At 39.2% G+C, this 15,769-nt stretch overlaps 1 protein-coding gene across 2 annotated transcripts in view; it reads left to right on the top strand.

Annotated features, from left to right (window-relative positions):
• FSIP1 (fibrous sheath interacting protein 1) overlaps nucleotides 1-15,769 on the top strand; it is a 220,852-nt gene that overhangs the window by 73,341 nt on the left and 131,742 nt on the right. For both annotated transcript variants that reach the window (XM_065941257.1, XM_065941258.1), the window contains one exon: nucleotides 176-316. In XM_065941257.1, coding sequence (XP_065797329.1) covers nucleotides 176-316 — 141 coding nt within the window. The remainder of the gene's footprint in view (nucleotides 1-175; nucleotides 317-15,769) is intronic.

Raw genomic sequence — 15,769 nt, 5'->3', positions numbered from 1 at the left:
CCTTCTCCCCGCCAAATAGGAAGACATTAGATAATTATTTCCAAGTATTATTTTGAAAAGAAGGAATATTATATGAGAAGCAAAGCCAACCTTCAGGGCTCAGTTACTCTGGAAAAATGTGTGATGGTACAGTTTCAGCCTGTGAGTGAATTTAATTTTTTTTCTTTTGAATTAGGAACCTGACCTTAATGGTGATGATAGAAAAACAGAAGTAACCCCAGGAGAAAAGGTTCTTCGAAACACCAAAGAACAACGGGATCAGCAGAATCGGTTGAGAGAGATAGATGAAAAGCTAAGAAAGATGAAGGAAAATGTGGTAAATCTTTATTTATTTATTTTTTCCCATTTATTTTTATTAGTTGGAGGCTAATTACTTTACAATATTGTAGTGGTTTTTGTCATACATTGACATGAATCAGCCATGGATTTACATGTATTCCCCATCCCGATCCCCCCTCCCACCTCCTTCTCCACCCAATTCCTCTGGGTCTTCCCAGTGCACCAGGCCCGAGCACTTGTCTCATGCATCCAACCTGGGCTGGTGATATGTTTCACCCTAGATAATTTACATGTTTCGATGCTGTTCTCTGGAAATATCCCACCCTCACCTTCTCCCACAGAGTCGAAAAATCTGTTCTGTACATCTGTGTCTCTTTTACTGTTTTGCATATAGGGTTATCGTTACCATCTTTCTAAATTCCATATATATGTGTTAGTATACTGTATTGATGTTTATCTTTCTGGCTTACTTCACTCTGTATAATGGGCTCCAGCTTCATCCATCTCATTAGAACTGATTCAAATGAATTATTTTTAATGGCTGAGTAATATTCCATTGTGTATATGTACCACAGCTTCCTTATCCTTTCGTCTGCTGATGGGCATCTAGGTTGCTTTCATGTCCTGGCTATGATAAACAGTGCTGCAATGAACATTGGGGTGCACGTGTCTCTTTCAGCTCTGGTTTCCTCAGTGTGTATGCCCAGAAGTGGGATTGCTGGGTCATATGGCAGTTCTATTTCCAGTTTTTTAAGAAATTTCCACACTGTTCTCCATAATGGCTGTACTAGTTTGCTTTCCCACCAACAGTGTAAGAGGGTTCCCTTTTCTCCACACCCTCTCCAGCATTTATTGCTTGTAGACTTTTGGATAGCAGCCATCCTGACTGGTGTGTAATGGAACCTCATTGTGGTTTTGATTTGCATTTCTCTGATAATGAGTGATGTTGAACATCTTTTCATGTGTTTGCTAACCATCTGTATGTCTTCTTTGGAGAAATGTCTTTAGTTCTTTGGCCAATTTTTTGATTGGGTCATTTATTTTTCTGGAATTGAGCTTCAGGAGTTGCTTGTATGTTTTTGAGATTAATTGTCTGTTGCTTCATTTGCTATTATTTTCTCCCAATCTGAGGGCCGTCTTTTCACCTTACTTATAGTTTCCTTTGTTGTGCAAAAGCTTTTAAAGTTCATTAGGTCCCATTTGTTTATTTTTGCTTTTATTTCCAATATTCTGGAGGTGGGTCATAGAGGATCTTGCTGTGATTTATGTTGGAGAGTGTTTTGCCTATGTTCTCCTCTAGGAGTTTTATAGTTTCTGGTCTTACATTTAGATCTTTAATCCATTTTGAGTTTATTTTTGTGTATGATGATAGAAAGTGTTCTAGTTTCATTCTTTTACAAGTGGTTGACCAGTTTTCCCAGCACCACTTGTTTAAGAGGTTGTCTTTTTTCCATTGTATATTCTTGCCTCCTTTGTCGAAGATAAAGTGTCCATAGGTTCGTGGATTTATCTCTGGGCTTTCTATTCTGTTCCATTGATCTATATTTCTGTCTTTGTGCCAGTACCATACTGTCTTGATGACTGTGGCTTTGTAGTAGAGTCTGAAGTCAGGCAGGTTGATTCCTCCAGTTCCATTCTTCTTTCTCAAGATTACTTTGGCTATTCGAGGTTTTTTGTATTTCCATACAAATTGTGAAATTATTTGTTCTAGTTCTGTGAAAACTACCGTTGGTAGCTTGATAGGGATTGCATTGAATCTGTAGATTGCTTTGGGTAGTATAGCCATTTTGACAATATTGATTCTTCCAATCCATGAACACGCTATATTTCTCCATCTGTTTGTGTCCTCTTTGATTTCTTTCATCAATGTTTTATAGTTTTCTATGTATAGGTCTTTTGTTTCTTTAGGTAGATATACTCCTAAGTATTTTATTCCTTTCATTGCAATGGTGAATGGTATTGTTTCCTTAATTTCTCTTTCTGTTTTCTCATTGTTAGTGTATAGGAATGCAAGGGATTTCTGTGTGTTAATTTTATATCCTGCAACTTTACTATATTCGTTGATTAGCTCTAGTCATTTTCTAGTAGAGTCTTTAGGGTTTTCTATGTAGAGGATCATGTCATCTGCAAACAACGAGAGTTTCACTTCTTCTTTTCCTATCTGGATTCCTTTTATTTCTTTTTCTGCTCTGATTGCTGTGGCCAAAACTTCCAAAACTATGTTGAATAGTAGTGGTGAGAGTGGGCACCCTTGTCTTGTTCCTGATTTCAGGGGAAATGCTTTCAATTTTTCACCATTGAGGGTAATGCTTGCTGTGGGTTTGTCATATATAGCTTTTATTATGTTGAGGTATGTTCCTTCTATTCCTGCTTTCTAGAGGGTTTTAATCATAAATGGATGTTGAATTTTGTCAAAGGCTTTCTCTGCATCTATTGAGATAATCATATGATTTTTGTCTTTCAATTTGCTAATATGGTGTATTACATTGATTGATTTGCAGATATTGAAGAGTCCTTGCATTCCTGGGATAAAGCCCACTTGGTCATGGTATATGATTTTTTTTAATATGTTGTTGGATTCTGTTTGCTAGAATTTTGTTAAGGATTTTTGCATCTATGTTTATCAGTGATATTGGCCTTTTCTTTTTTTGTGGCATCTTTGTCAGGTTTTGGAATGAGGGTGATGGTGGCCTCATAGAATGAGTTTGGAAGTTTACCTTCTTCTGCAATTTTCTGGAAGAGTTTGAGTAAGATAGGTGTTAGCTCTTCTCTAAGTTTTTGGTAGAATTCAGCTGGGAAGCCACCTGGTCCTGGGCTTTTGTTTGCCGGAAGATTTCTGATTACAGTTTTGATTTCCTTGCTTGTGATGGCTCTGTTAAGATCTTCTATTTCTTCCTGGTTCAGTTTTGGAAAGTTATACTTTTCTAAGGGTTTGTCCATTTCTTCCAAGTTGTCCATTTTATTGGCATAGAGCTGCTGGTAGTAGTCTCTTATGATCCTTTGTATTTCAGTGTTGTCTGTCGTGATCTCTCAATTTTCATTTCTAATTTTGTTAATTAGGTTCTTCTCCCTTTGTTTCTTAATGAGTCTTGCTAATGGCTTGTCAATTTTGTTTATTTTTTCAAAAAACCAACCTTTAGCTTTGTTGATTTTTGCTCTGGTCTCTTTGGTTTCTTTTGCATTTATTTCTGCCCTAATTTTTAAGATTTCTTTCCTTCTGCTAACCGTGGGGTTCTTCATTTCTTCCTTCTCTAGTTGCTCTAGGTGTAGAGTTAGGTTATTTCTTTGACTTTTTTCTTGTTTCTTGAGGTAAGCCTGTAATGCTATGAACCTTCCCCTTAGGACTGCTTTTACAGTGTCCCATAGGTTTTGGATTGTTGTGTTTTCATTTTCATTCGTTTCTATACATATTTTGATTTCTTTTTTGATTTCTTCTCTGATTTGTTGGTTATTCAGAAGCGTCTTATTTAGCCTCCATATGTTTGAATTTTTAACAATTTTTTTCCTGTAATTGAGATCTAATCTTACTGCACTGTGGTCAGAAAAGATGCTTGGAATGATTTTAATTTTTTTGAATTTACCAAGGCTACATTTATGGCCTAGGATGTGATCTATCCTGGAGAAGGTTCCGTGTGCACTTGAGAAAAAGGTGAAGTTGATTGTTTTGGGGTGAAATGTCCTATAGATATCAATTAGGTCTAGCTGGTCCATTGTGTCATTTAAAGTTTGTGTTTCCTTGTTAATTTTCTGTTTAGTTGATCTATCCATAGTTGTGAGTGGGGTATTAAAGTCTCCCACTATTATTGTGTTACTATTAATTTCCTCTTTCATACTCGTTAACGTTTGCCTTACATATTGCGGTGCTCCTATGTTGGGTGCATATATATTTATAATTGTTATATCTTCTTCTTGGATTGATCCTTTGATCATTATGTAGTGTCCTTCTTTGTCTCTTTTCGCATCCTTTATTTGAAAGTCTATTTTATCTGATATGAGTATTGCGACTCCTGCTTTCTTTTGTTCTCCGTTTGCGTGAAATATTTTTTTCCAGTCCTTCACTTTTAGTCTTTATGTGTCCCTTGTTTTGAGGTGGGTCTCTATGTATAGGGGTCTTGTTTTTGTATCCATTCAGCCAGTCTTTGTCTTTTGGTTGGGGCATTCAACCCATTTACATTTAAGGTAATTATTGATAGGTATGGTCCCGTTGCCATTTACTTTTTGTTTTGGGTTTGCGTTTATACAGTCTTTCTTTGTTTCCTGTCTAGAGAAGATCCTTTAGCATTTGTTGAAGAGCTGGTTTGGTGGTGCTGAATTCTCTCAGCTTTTGCTTGTCTGTAAAGCTTTTGAATTCTCCTTCATATCTGAATGAGATCCTTGCTGGGTACAGTAATGTAGGTTGTAGGTTATTCTCTGTCATTACTCAAAGTATGTTCTGCCATTCCCTTCTGGCCTGAAGGGTTTCTATTGATAGATCAGCTGTTATCCTTATGGGAATCCCTTTGTGTATTATTTGTTGTTTCTCCCTTGCTGCTTTTAATATTTGTTCTTTGTGTTTGATCTTTGTTAATTTGATTAATATGTGTCCTGGGGTGTTTCACCTTGGGTTTATCCTGTTTTGGACTCTCTGGGTTTCTTGGACCTGTGTAACTGTTTCCTTTCCCACTTTAGGGAGGTTTTCAGCTATTATCTCCTTGAGTATTTTCTCATGGCCTTTCTTTTTGTCTTCTTCTTCTGGGACGCCTATGATTTGAATGTTGGGGCATTTCACATTGTCCCAGAGGTCCCTGAGATTGTCCTCATTTCCTTTGAGTCTTTTTTCTTTTTTCCTCTCTGCTTCATTTATTTCCACCATTTTATCTTCTACCTCACTCATTCTATCTTCTGCTTCCGTTATTCTACTGTTGGTTCCCTCCAGCGTGTTTTTGATCTCATTTATTGCATTATTCATTTTTAATTGACTGTTTTTTATTTCTTCTAGATCCTTATTAAACATTTCTTGCATCTTCTCAATCTTTGTCTCCAGGCTATTTATCCATAACTCCATTTTATTTTCAAGATTTTGGATCATTTTTATTATCATTATTCTAAATTCTTTTTCAGGTAGATTCCCTATCTCCTCCTCTTTTGTTTGACTTGGTGGGCATTTTTCATGTTCCTTTACCTGTAGGGTATTTCTCTGCCTTTTCATCTTGTTTAGATTGCTGTGTCTGGAGTGGGCTTTCTGTTTTCTGGTGGTCTCTGGTTCCTTTTTATTGTGGAGGTTTCACCCAGTAGGTGGGGTTGGAGGATTGGCTTGTCAAGGTTTCCTGATTAGGGAAGCTTGCGTCAGTGTTCTGGTGTGTGGAACTGGATTTCTTCTCTCTGGAGTGCAATGGAGTGTCCAGTAAGGAGTTTTGAGATGGGTCTATGTGTTAGGTGTGACTTTGGGCAGCCTTATATTGACACTCTGGGCTATGTTCCTGCGTTGCAGGAGAATTTGCATGGTGTGTCTTGCTCTGGAACTTATTGGCTCTTGGGTGGTGGTTGGTTTCAGTGTAGGTATGGATGCTTTTGGATGGTCTCTTATTACTTAATGTTCTGTATAGTCAGGAGTTTTCTGGTGTTCTCAGGTTTTGGGCTTAAGTCTCCTGCCTCTGGATTTCAGTTTTATTCTTCCAGTAGTCTCAAGACTTCTCCAACTATACAGCCCTGATAATAAAACTTCTAGGTTAATGGTGAAAAGATTTTCCACCGTGAGGGACACCCAGAGAGGTTCACAGAGTTACATGAAGAAGAGGAGAGGGAGGAGGGAGATAGAGATAAGCAGGAGGAGAAAAGGGGGGGCTCAAGAGGAGAGAGACAGATTTACGCAGTTCTCTGTTCCCAGAGTGTTCTCCATAGCCCAGACACCCACAGAGATTCACAGAATTGATTGGAAAGAGAAGGGGAAGGGAGGAAATAGAGGTGTTCTGAGGTAGAAAACGGAGAGTCAAAAGTGGGAGAGAGTAATCAACACACTCCTGAGTAAAAATGGGTACTGAATATTGGAATCTTAAGTGTCCAAAATTGATATCAAATACTGAAAAACAAAGATTAAAAATCTAGAGTAGAGGTTAGACTCTTAAAAATACAATATTAAAAACGAAAACACAAAAAATTTTAGAAATATATATGAAGTTCAGTTTAAAAATATGGCTTCTGCTTTTTTTTCCCCAAGGTTATAGTGAAATGAAAATGAAAATTAAGGAGTAATAGAGGACTTTAAAAGAAAATAAGAGAAAAAAAATAAAACAAGAAAAAAAATTTTTTTTCCTATTAAAAAAATAATAAAAATATATGAAAATGAAAATGAAAGTTAAGGAGTAATGGGGGGGTGATAGGGAATTTTAAAAGAAAATAAAAGAGAAAAAATAAGAAAAGAAAAAAAATTTTTTTTAATTAAAAAAAAAAAAGTAAAAATATATCTAGGAATTTCTCTGGAGCTGTTGTGGTCAGTGTGGGTTCGGTTCAGTTTCAGATAGTTCCTCGTTCCAGCTTACACTTCTCAATATATATAGGCCTCTTCCGGTGTAGTTGGTGTTACCTACAGGGATTTTAGTCTGTTGCACCAGTCACTTCTGAAGCCGTTCCCTTTGTTTATTTGTCTTCTGTTTGCCGGTCTCTTCAGTGTCTAGTTTCCGCCCTGACACAAGCGGGTGGAGGTGGTCTCTTGTTCAGGTTCGCTTGTTCAGTCGTCCTGCGGGGAGGGAGGGGCGCTGTAGACAAATGTCACTGGCGTGTGTGGGTAGCACTCGCAGTGTTCCGGCCACACTGGGTTTGCCCCTGCTCACGGCGGGCGTGTGTGCTTCCCCCATCTACACTGCTCAGGGTCCGGGCTGCTCTATGTGGAGCGGGCCCTGCATTGCGTGCGGTTCCGGTTTTCGGGATTCCACAAAAGTGCGGACTCGGTTGGGCCTGCGTTTTGTGTCTTCCCTGGCTAGAGCAGCTCAGGCAGCCAGGAGCTTGACCGGCACACTCTCCTCGGGTGCGCTACGCCTTCTCCCCTCCGTGGTTCCAGCCTCAGTTTCCACGCGCGCCAGTTGGGTGCGTGCACCTTGTGTCTATTCTAGGGAGCTGGCCTCTAGCCACGACCCTCCTGGCGGATGTCGACCATCCGGAATCTCAGGAAGTCTTTGGTTAGAAACTGGAGGCCTGTTTGCATTGTAGTAGAGGGTGCTGTCTCTGGGACCGAGTTTGCCCCTTTCCCCTCCCCCCTGCCTCCTGCCTTCGGCGGGGGATGGGCCGGTCTGCCGCCGGCTAGCTCTTCTCTGGAATTGCTCAGTCCCTTTGTTCTGCGAATGGCCGGCAGTGTGTTTGGCCCGGTTAATTTTCTCTCTCTCTCTTGCTGTCCCACAGATTAAGTTGCTATCTCACGTTACCTCCCTCTGATTGCCCTCAGGGCATTCGGCCCGGTCCTTACCCTAAGCAATGCTGCCGCTCCTCTCTGTTCTGCCCCCACTTGCTGGTGGCAGATGTAGGCGTCTGGGGTACTTTTCTGCTGGGAGTTGCTTTTAGGCATGTAATCTGTGGGTTTTATTTATTTTTTCTCCCAGTTAGGTTGCCCTCCAAGATTCGAAAACTTCCTCCAGACCCGCCAGTGAGAGGGTTTCCTGGTGTTTAGAAACTTCCTCTATTATGACTCCCTTCCCAGGACGGGTCTCTGTCCCTAGCTCTTTTGTCTCTCTTTTTATCTTTTATATTCTGTCCTACCTCCTTTTGAAGACGATGGGCTGCTTTTCTGGGCACCTGATGTCTTCTGCTAGCGGTCAAAAGTTGTTTTGTGAAGTTTGCTCAGCGTTCAAATGTTCTTTCGATGAATTTGTAGGGGAGAAAATGGTCTCCCCGTCCTATTCCTCTGCCATCTTGGCTCCTCCCCTCTTTTTTTTATTTAAAGTAACCATTTGATTGTATTAAAAAGTCCTTCACATCAGGTGGCCAAAGTATTGGAGTTTCAGCTTCAGCATCAGTCCTTCCAATGAATATTTGGAATTGATTTCCTTTAGGATGGACTGGTTGGATCTCTTTGCCGTCCAAGGGACTCTCAAGAGTCTTCTCCAACATGATAGTTCAAAACCATCAATTCTTCGGCGTTCAACTTTCTTTATAGTCCAACTGTTACATCCATACATGACTACAGGAAAAACCATAGTTTTGACTAGATGAACCTTTATTGACAAAGTAATGTCTCTGCTTTTTAATATTCTGTCTAGGTTTGTCATAACTTTTCTTCCAAGGAGCAAGTGTCTTTTAATTTCATGGCTGCAGTCACCATCTCCAGTGATTTTGGAGCCCCCCAAAATAAAGTCTGTCACTGTTTCCATTGTTTCCCCATCTATTTGCCATGAAGTGATGGGACCAGATGCATGATCTTAGTTAATATTAATACTCACTAATATTGTTCCATCTTGAGCCTATTTCATGTTTTAATTACTTGCCATTTAAAGATGCATTTTTGCTGATGAGAGAAAACTCTTACATCAACTTAATTTTAAGACTGTTATATAAATGCTGTGTAATATTGTGATTTTTCCAGCTACCCATTGGATGTTTCTGAATTTTGGCTGCATGTTTAATTTTGGTTTTTAACCTAAAAGCATGGCAAGGCTGGACTTATGATTCTACCTACATCCTCTCCAAGGGCTGGTCAATCATAATTGTCAGCAGTATTTACTTTCTATTTCCTACTAAATCCTCCTATCTTGAGTGAACTTCTGGCCTCTTTAAGTGTTAACCAATACTTCTATTTGTGGCTCTGTCTTACCACTGTTCCTTTTGAGATTTTGAAAATCTTTTCTTTTTTGTCTCTACTTGTATCATCCTTCTCTCAGCATCATTACCTCCTGTCTAACCTCTTATAATCTTGTCACTTTCTTCTCTCAGTATTCCATTTCAAAAGCTGTTCCATGAGAGTATAAGGTAAGTGACTTTGATTAGATTCTGATCTCCTCAGAGCTCTTCAAGACTGTCCACCAATCCTGACCAAGTTTCTTCACCCCTCACAGTCATGTCCAGCTGAACTGCTCTTCCTATTTGCCAGCCATGGACAGCAGCACTGGCTCAGACTTCAAGGGTATCTAAATCTACCTAATAAGAGTCAGGCAACTGCATGTTCTTCTCTTTGTCATTCATTATTTGTTTACTTTTCATCAAAAGTTTAATGGAATTATGTTTCAGGGAAACTTCTGTTCTTGTTTTCTGAGGGGTGTTTTTTCTCCTTTAGTCTGTTGGTATGGGTAAGAAGTAAAAGAAGTAGGAATGTTTAGGAAGTACAAAGGTGTTGTTGGCTAGTAGTTGTGGTGGTGGTGATTGGCATTGCAAACTTTGAAGTGGTAAATAAAATGTTTGTGATTTGACTGGTTTTAAGAACAAAGGTGTTGTTGGCCAGTAGCTGTGGTGGTGGTGATTGGTATTGCAAACTTTGTTGTGGCAAATAAAATGTTTGTAATTTGACTGGTTTTAAGAACAGTTGGCACTTCTCACCCCACACATGCTGATTCAAGGCAGGTAAAGTCTGTGATTATCCATGATTCAGTTCTCCTGATCTCTGACCATTTGTCTTATGCCTTGGACATGTACCCATCCTTTTATCCCATGTCTCTAATCATTATTTAGTTTTTGATCAAAACCTGGGTCCTTTAGAAAACCTTACATTTCATTCCAGTGTCATATGATGGTTGGCTAGACTTAAAAGAAATATGATAAGTAGAGAAGTGCAACAAATTGAATAGAGAAAAGCAATTATTGTGTTCCTACTACATGCCAGGCACTATTCCATATAGTTTACAATTTATTGACTTATCTTCATAACCACAGTGTGAGGTAAACACTACTATCCTCATTTTATGGATGAGGAGATGTCGGCATGGAGAGGTTGAGTATCTCCTCAAGGTTATATTGCTGGTAAAAAGAAGAGATAGGGTTTAAGTGGTTAGCTTCTAACAACCGTGCTACACTGCCTGTATGGCACTTATTTGCATTTCTTTTCTGATTAGCATTATTTTTTGTTAAGTAAAATGTGCAAATTTATTATATTTACTAGCATTCATGGGCAAAAAATTTAGAAGCTCTTATGTAAATGATAATTTCATGGTTTTCTGTTTTATGGTCAACACGTTCAGAAACTGATATCTGGCAGATAAAGGCCCATGAGTATTGATCTGTATGGCTTTATGTTTTAATTGCTTAGTGTCTCATAATGTCCTATGAAACAGACTGTGTACTTTGTGTGTACTTCTGAGGAGTGACCTTGTGTCTGTTTCAAACTCTGAAGTCTGTTGTACCTCATAGACTTCTAGGTACTCTGTGGTTTGGGAAGCTGGAAACTGGAGTCTTTGTTTGTGTTGTCAGTAGCCTGGTCTTTTGCTTTGAATAAGTCACTTAGTTTCTTAGGGACTTTGTTTTATTATTTTAAAATCAAGGGAGTGGGGCTAGGCTGGCCTTTGTCCCTTTGCCTGTCATTCTTGGTATATTTATTTTTAATGTGAAATGGTGTTACTTATAGTGTCTAAAGCTCAGTTTGTGTGCTTCCTAACTAGTTGATATTAATGGGTTTAAATCTTCTATTGAAAATTCTTTTGGCGGTTAAGTAGCTCTTTTAGGGGAATGTGCCGTGGTCATTTATGTATATGCTATGCTGGGCTGTGCTTGGTCGCTCAGTCGTGTCTGCCAGGCTCCTCTGTCCATGGGACTCTCCAGGTAAGAATACTGGAGTGGGTTGCCATGCCCTCCTTCAGGGGATCTTTCCAACCCAGGAATCAAACCCAGGGATCAAACCCCGGTCTCCCACACTGCAGGCAGATTCTTTACCATCTGAGCCACCATATGTTAGCCTCTTACCTAAAGACAAGAGATTCTTGTTTTCTAAATGATAGTTTCTGTAAATGGTTAATTGTGCAGTTTGTCTTATTGTCTCTGTTGCAATGGAACATTGTTGCAAAATCAGTGATTTATGTAAAAGAAGTTATCTGTGGCCGTTGAACTGGTGATTAAAGGATCAAATCTACACCACTCTTAGGGATAGAAGGAGGAAAGACTGAGCTAAAGGGCAATGTTGGAGCCCTGTAGGGGCACTCCTGGAGCCACCTGGATCCCAGGACCGATTATCAGTGAAGGCTGGAAAAGTAATTTAATCCAATGTGTCTGACAGTAGCCTGAGGCTGCAGATGCACGTTTGCCTTATTAGTCAAGATTGTTTGAGGCAGTAGGATTTAATTTAATCAAGAGGTCGTGGTGATATTGGTAGCAGTGGATCTAGCTCTTAGGAGCTAGGGGAAGAAGATACGATGAAATGAGGGTGAGGCTCACAAATGTAATATGAAATTCAGTGGGCATACAAGGGCCTGAGTACCAGCTCTGTAAATAGAGGAAGAATAAGCCATGGCTGCTAGAAGATAAAACAGATCTTTAGGGTTTACTCAGTATAGGTTAGCAGTATAATGTTGCTTCTGTGCTAGACATCAAAGAAGGGGTAAGCAAAATGGATCACATTTGGATAGTAGAGTGACAGAGATAAGGAAGATATTAAAACCAGGTCATATGAAGGATTGTTGAAGAGGCTGGGTGTATTTATTTAGCCTGGTGAAGGAAAGACATGTGTGTGTGTTTGTGTATTCATGTGTGTGTGTATTTATGCATGTGTGTGTGTGGTGGGAAGGAGGGGAGGAATGGTTTGGTAGAAAAGTCACACATGATAACTCCCTAAAGAGATTTGAAGGACTGACATTAGAAGTATTAGTTTTCTTCTTTGTAGTGTAGGAAAAGGAAAACATGGTGGTTGGGAAGCCATAATGCCACAGATCCCTAGTAAATACTAGGGAAGAAAGTCAGGATGATTTCAGTGGGAGTGGTCTGTCTGGGGCAAGGTTTTCAAATTAGGCTTGGGTAACACTTGCTGGGTTTAGTATTAAGTCCCACTCCTGGGCATTTGGGGCTTCCTGGTGGCTCAGATAGTAAAGAATTTGCCTGCAATGAGGGAGACCTGGGTTTGACCCCCAGGTTGGTAAGATCCCCTGGAGGAGGGCATGGCAGCCCACTCCAGTATTCTTGCCTGGAGAATCCCCATGTACAGAGAAGCCTTGTGGGCTACACATCATGGAGTTGCAAAGAGTCAGACACAACTGAGCACAACACCTGGGTATATATTTGGAAAAGATGAAAGCTCTAATTTGAAAAGATACATGTACCCCACTTGGAAACAACCTAAATGACCATTGACAGGTGAATGGATAAAGGAGATGAGGTACACCAGAATATTACTCATCCACTAAGAAGAATGAAATACTGCCATTTTCAGCAGCATGGATGAACCTGAAGGTTATCATACTAAATGAGGTAAGTTAGAGAAAGAAAAATATCATTTAATATCACTAACATGTGGAATGTTACACAGTGATACCAATGAACTTATTTACAAAACAGAAATAGACTCACAGACAAAGAAAATGAAATTATGGTTATCAAAGGAGAAAGGTGGGAAGGGAGGTATGAATTAAGCGTTTAGGATTAACAGATTAACATGCTACTATATATAAAATATATAAACAACAAAGACATATTGTATAGCACAGGAACTATGTTCAATATTGTGTGATATTATGTGATGGAAAAGAATCTGAAAAAGAGTATATGTCTTATCTGAACCACTTTGCTGTATATCTGAAACTAACACAACACTGTAAATCAACTATACTTCAGTGAAATAAAAAGATGGCTGGATGTGGATGGTGTAGGTCAGTTTCTCCAGCACAAGTAGGCAGCTTGTGTATGGTGAGTATGCGAAGGTGCTGTGCTTTGGGCTCTTCTTCACATGTAGGGGAAGATTTGTGCTCAGCCATTCACCTCTCATCTAGTTGATTTCCATTTTCTTTGGCCAGGATCTGTCAGGCAAACTACTTGTATGGAGATAGTTTGAGATGATGGAATCAGGAGGAAATGGAACTAGCCATATTCATAGAATAGGCAACAAATGCCAGGAGTTACCCTTTCCATCATTTTTTGTATGGTGCCCTTTGGTACCTTACATCCCTGACTTTCCCATCTAGCTCTGATAGTCCCTTTCACTTGTTTTGGTGCTCTGTAGGCTTCTCTGCCCACACTGCCTTCTAACCCCACTTTGCTTTACATTACCTACCTGGGTTATAGTCACATTATGTAAGCTTCTATACATGGGACATTGTGGTTAAAAGTCAGACTACTTGGGGTTTGAATCTCAACTCTGTACTTACTATCTGTGTGACCCTGGACAGGTCTCTTGACCTCTCAGCGCTTCAGTTCCTAGATGTGTGAGATAGGTATAGTTGTAATTAATACCTACCTCATTGGCTGATGTGAAGATTAAATTAGTTAGCACATGTAAAGTACTTCAAACAGGGTCTGATTCATTTCAAGTGCTACGTAAATGTTATTATTCTTGTTATGATTAACATTATTAGTATGGCATTTACAGAAGTTTGTTTCTATGATAAGGAAGGGGCAGATGAAATTGAAGACAGAGAGATAAGCCTTGAAGAATCAAGGTACCCTTTTCCTGACTTAGGATGAAAGCAGTAAAGGATGGCCTAGAAGCGGAGGTTCAGAGATGAAGAGAAGGTGAGAGTGTTCGTGCCCAAATGTTCTCTGTAAATTAGAGTTCAAGTCATATTGTCTGAATAAGAGGTAGAGTAGGTATAGGGCCTTGAAGTAGGGTAGGAAAGGATGGGAATAGACCTTGTGAGGTTGAGAAGGAAGCAATAGTGAATAATGGTGACTACCCAGCCGAGATTGGAAACCCTAGCTATGAAATGGTGCCTGCTAGTAAGACTTGGAGTCTTCTCTGATGGCCCTCTGTAGTCCACCATAAATGGAGAAAATGCGTTGTGAATTGAGCAGGGTTGAGGAGAGGTTGGGTGATTGCATTGGAAGATCAAGGAGGCAAAGGGAATTAGTGGTACCTATGAGACCATAACTAAAATTAAAAAAAACAAACATGGGACTTCCTTGGCAGTCTAGTGGTTAGGACTTCACCTTTCAGTGCAAAGGGTACAGGTTCAGACCCTGGTTGGGGAGCTAAGCTCCCACATGCCTCAAGGCCAAAAAACCAAAACATGGAACGGATGCAATATTGTGACAAATTCAATAAAAACTTTAAAAATAAACAAATAAAGGAACAAATATATACACATACACACACACATGCGCACACACCATGGATAGCAGCTGACACCCCTTGGCCCTTCTTCAACCTGGTTTCAATAAGTTATCTATACTGTAAGAGAATCCTATACTGCCATCAAAAGAATGAGGTAGATCTATATATCTTGGAAAGATGTCTGTGATACCGTATGAAGGAAAAAGAGCCTGTTGCATAAGACAATGATGAGTATTATTCCATTTTTGCAAACAAACAAAGCCATGGAAAAATCCTAGAATGATATATATCAAATGCTTAAGAGTGTTTTTTCTTTTAGTGGGGATGGGATAAATGGGAAGGTGAAAAAGGAAATTCACTGTCTATAGTATAAGCTATTGAAAGGGAAAAGTGTGTTTGGTTTCTGAGTGATTTTTATATTATTTCTCATACTTTTATGTTCTAGCTTTTATGCTTATTGCAATTGTAAAATAGAACTAGTGTTTAAAAATATGGAATGCATTGATGCATATAAAGATTGCTACTTACTGTCACTCAATAGATGGTGTTTGTACATTTAGAAAAATAGAGTGGGTCATCACAAATAATTATGTTCAGCTTCACTAGTGATTAAAATTAATATTCAAGCAACCATTAGGCACTATATACATTTATCAGACCAGCAAAAACAATGGTAAATGTGATATGATCATATGTTACTAGGGAGAGGTGTGGAGGTGGGTACAGTAATATTTGAATGTCATTGGTGTGAACGTCATTGCTGAATGTCATCGCTCAGTCACTCAGTTGTGTCCAACTCTTTGGCACTCCATGGATTGTAGCCCACCACTTTCCTCTGTCCATGAAATTTTCCAGGCAAGAATACTGGAGTGGGTTGCCATTTCCTACTCAAGGGGATTTTCCCTACACAGGGATTGAACCCACATCTCTTGTCTCTTATGTCTCCCACATTGGCAGGCAGATTTTTTACCAATGATACCACCTGGGAAGCCCTTGAGCTTCATAAGTAGTTTTATAAATTGGTTGCTTTTCCTTTTGGAAAGCAGTTATTCAATTGTTGTAGCAACAACTATTATACTTTTTATATTTTTGACCTGCATAATTCTAAAGAATGTTTTAGGAATATTTCTGAAGAAGTAATACCCAAATCAAACCAAACAAAAAGTAACTTAAATGCCCTGAAATAGAATGTTAAGGCATTTATACAATCTTAACCCATTTAATACTATCATGGGACTAATAAAATAGCAAGTATGTGGATTTTGTCAGTAAAGGACTTTTGATTGGAAATGAGTGCTATAAAACAAAAATTCTAAGGATTTCCCTGATGGTCCAGTGGTTAAGACT

Source organism: Muntiacus reevesi, chromosome 7 (genome assembly GCF_963930625.1).
Source record: "Muntiacus reevesi chromosome 7, mMunRee1.1, whole genome shotgun sequence".
Lineage (NCBI taxonomy): Eukaryota > Metazoa > Chordata > Mammalia > Artiodactyla > Cervidae > Muntiacus > Muntiacus reevesi.
Note: the sequence above shows the minus strand (reverse complement) of the source record. Positions and strands in the feature narration are given on the sequence as shown.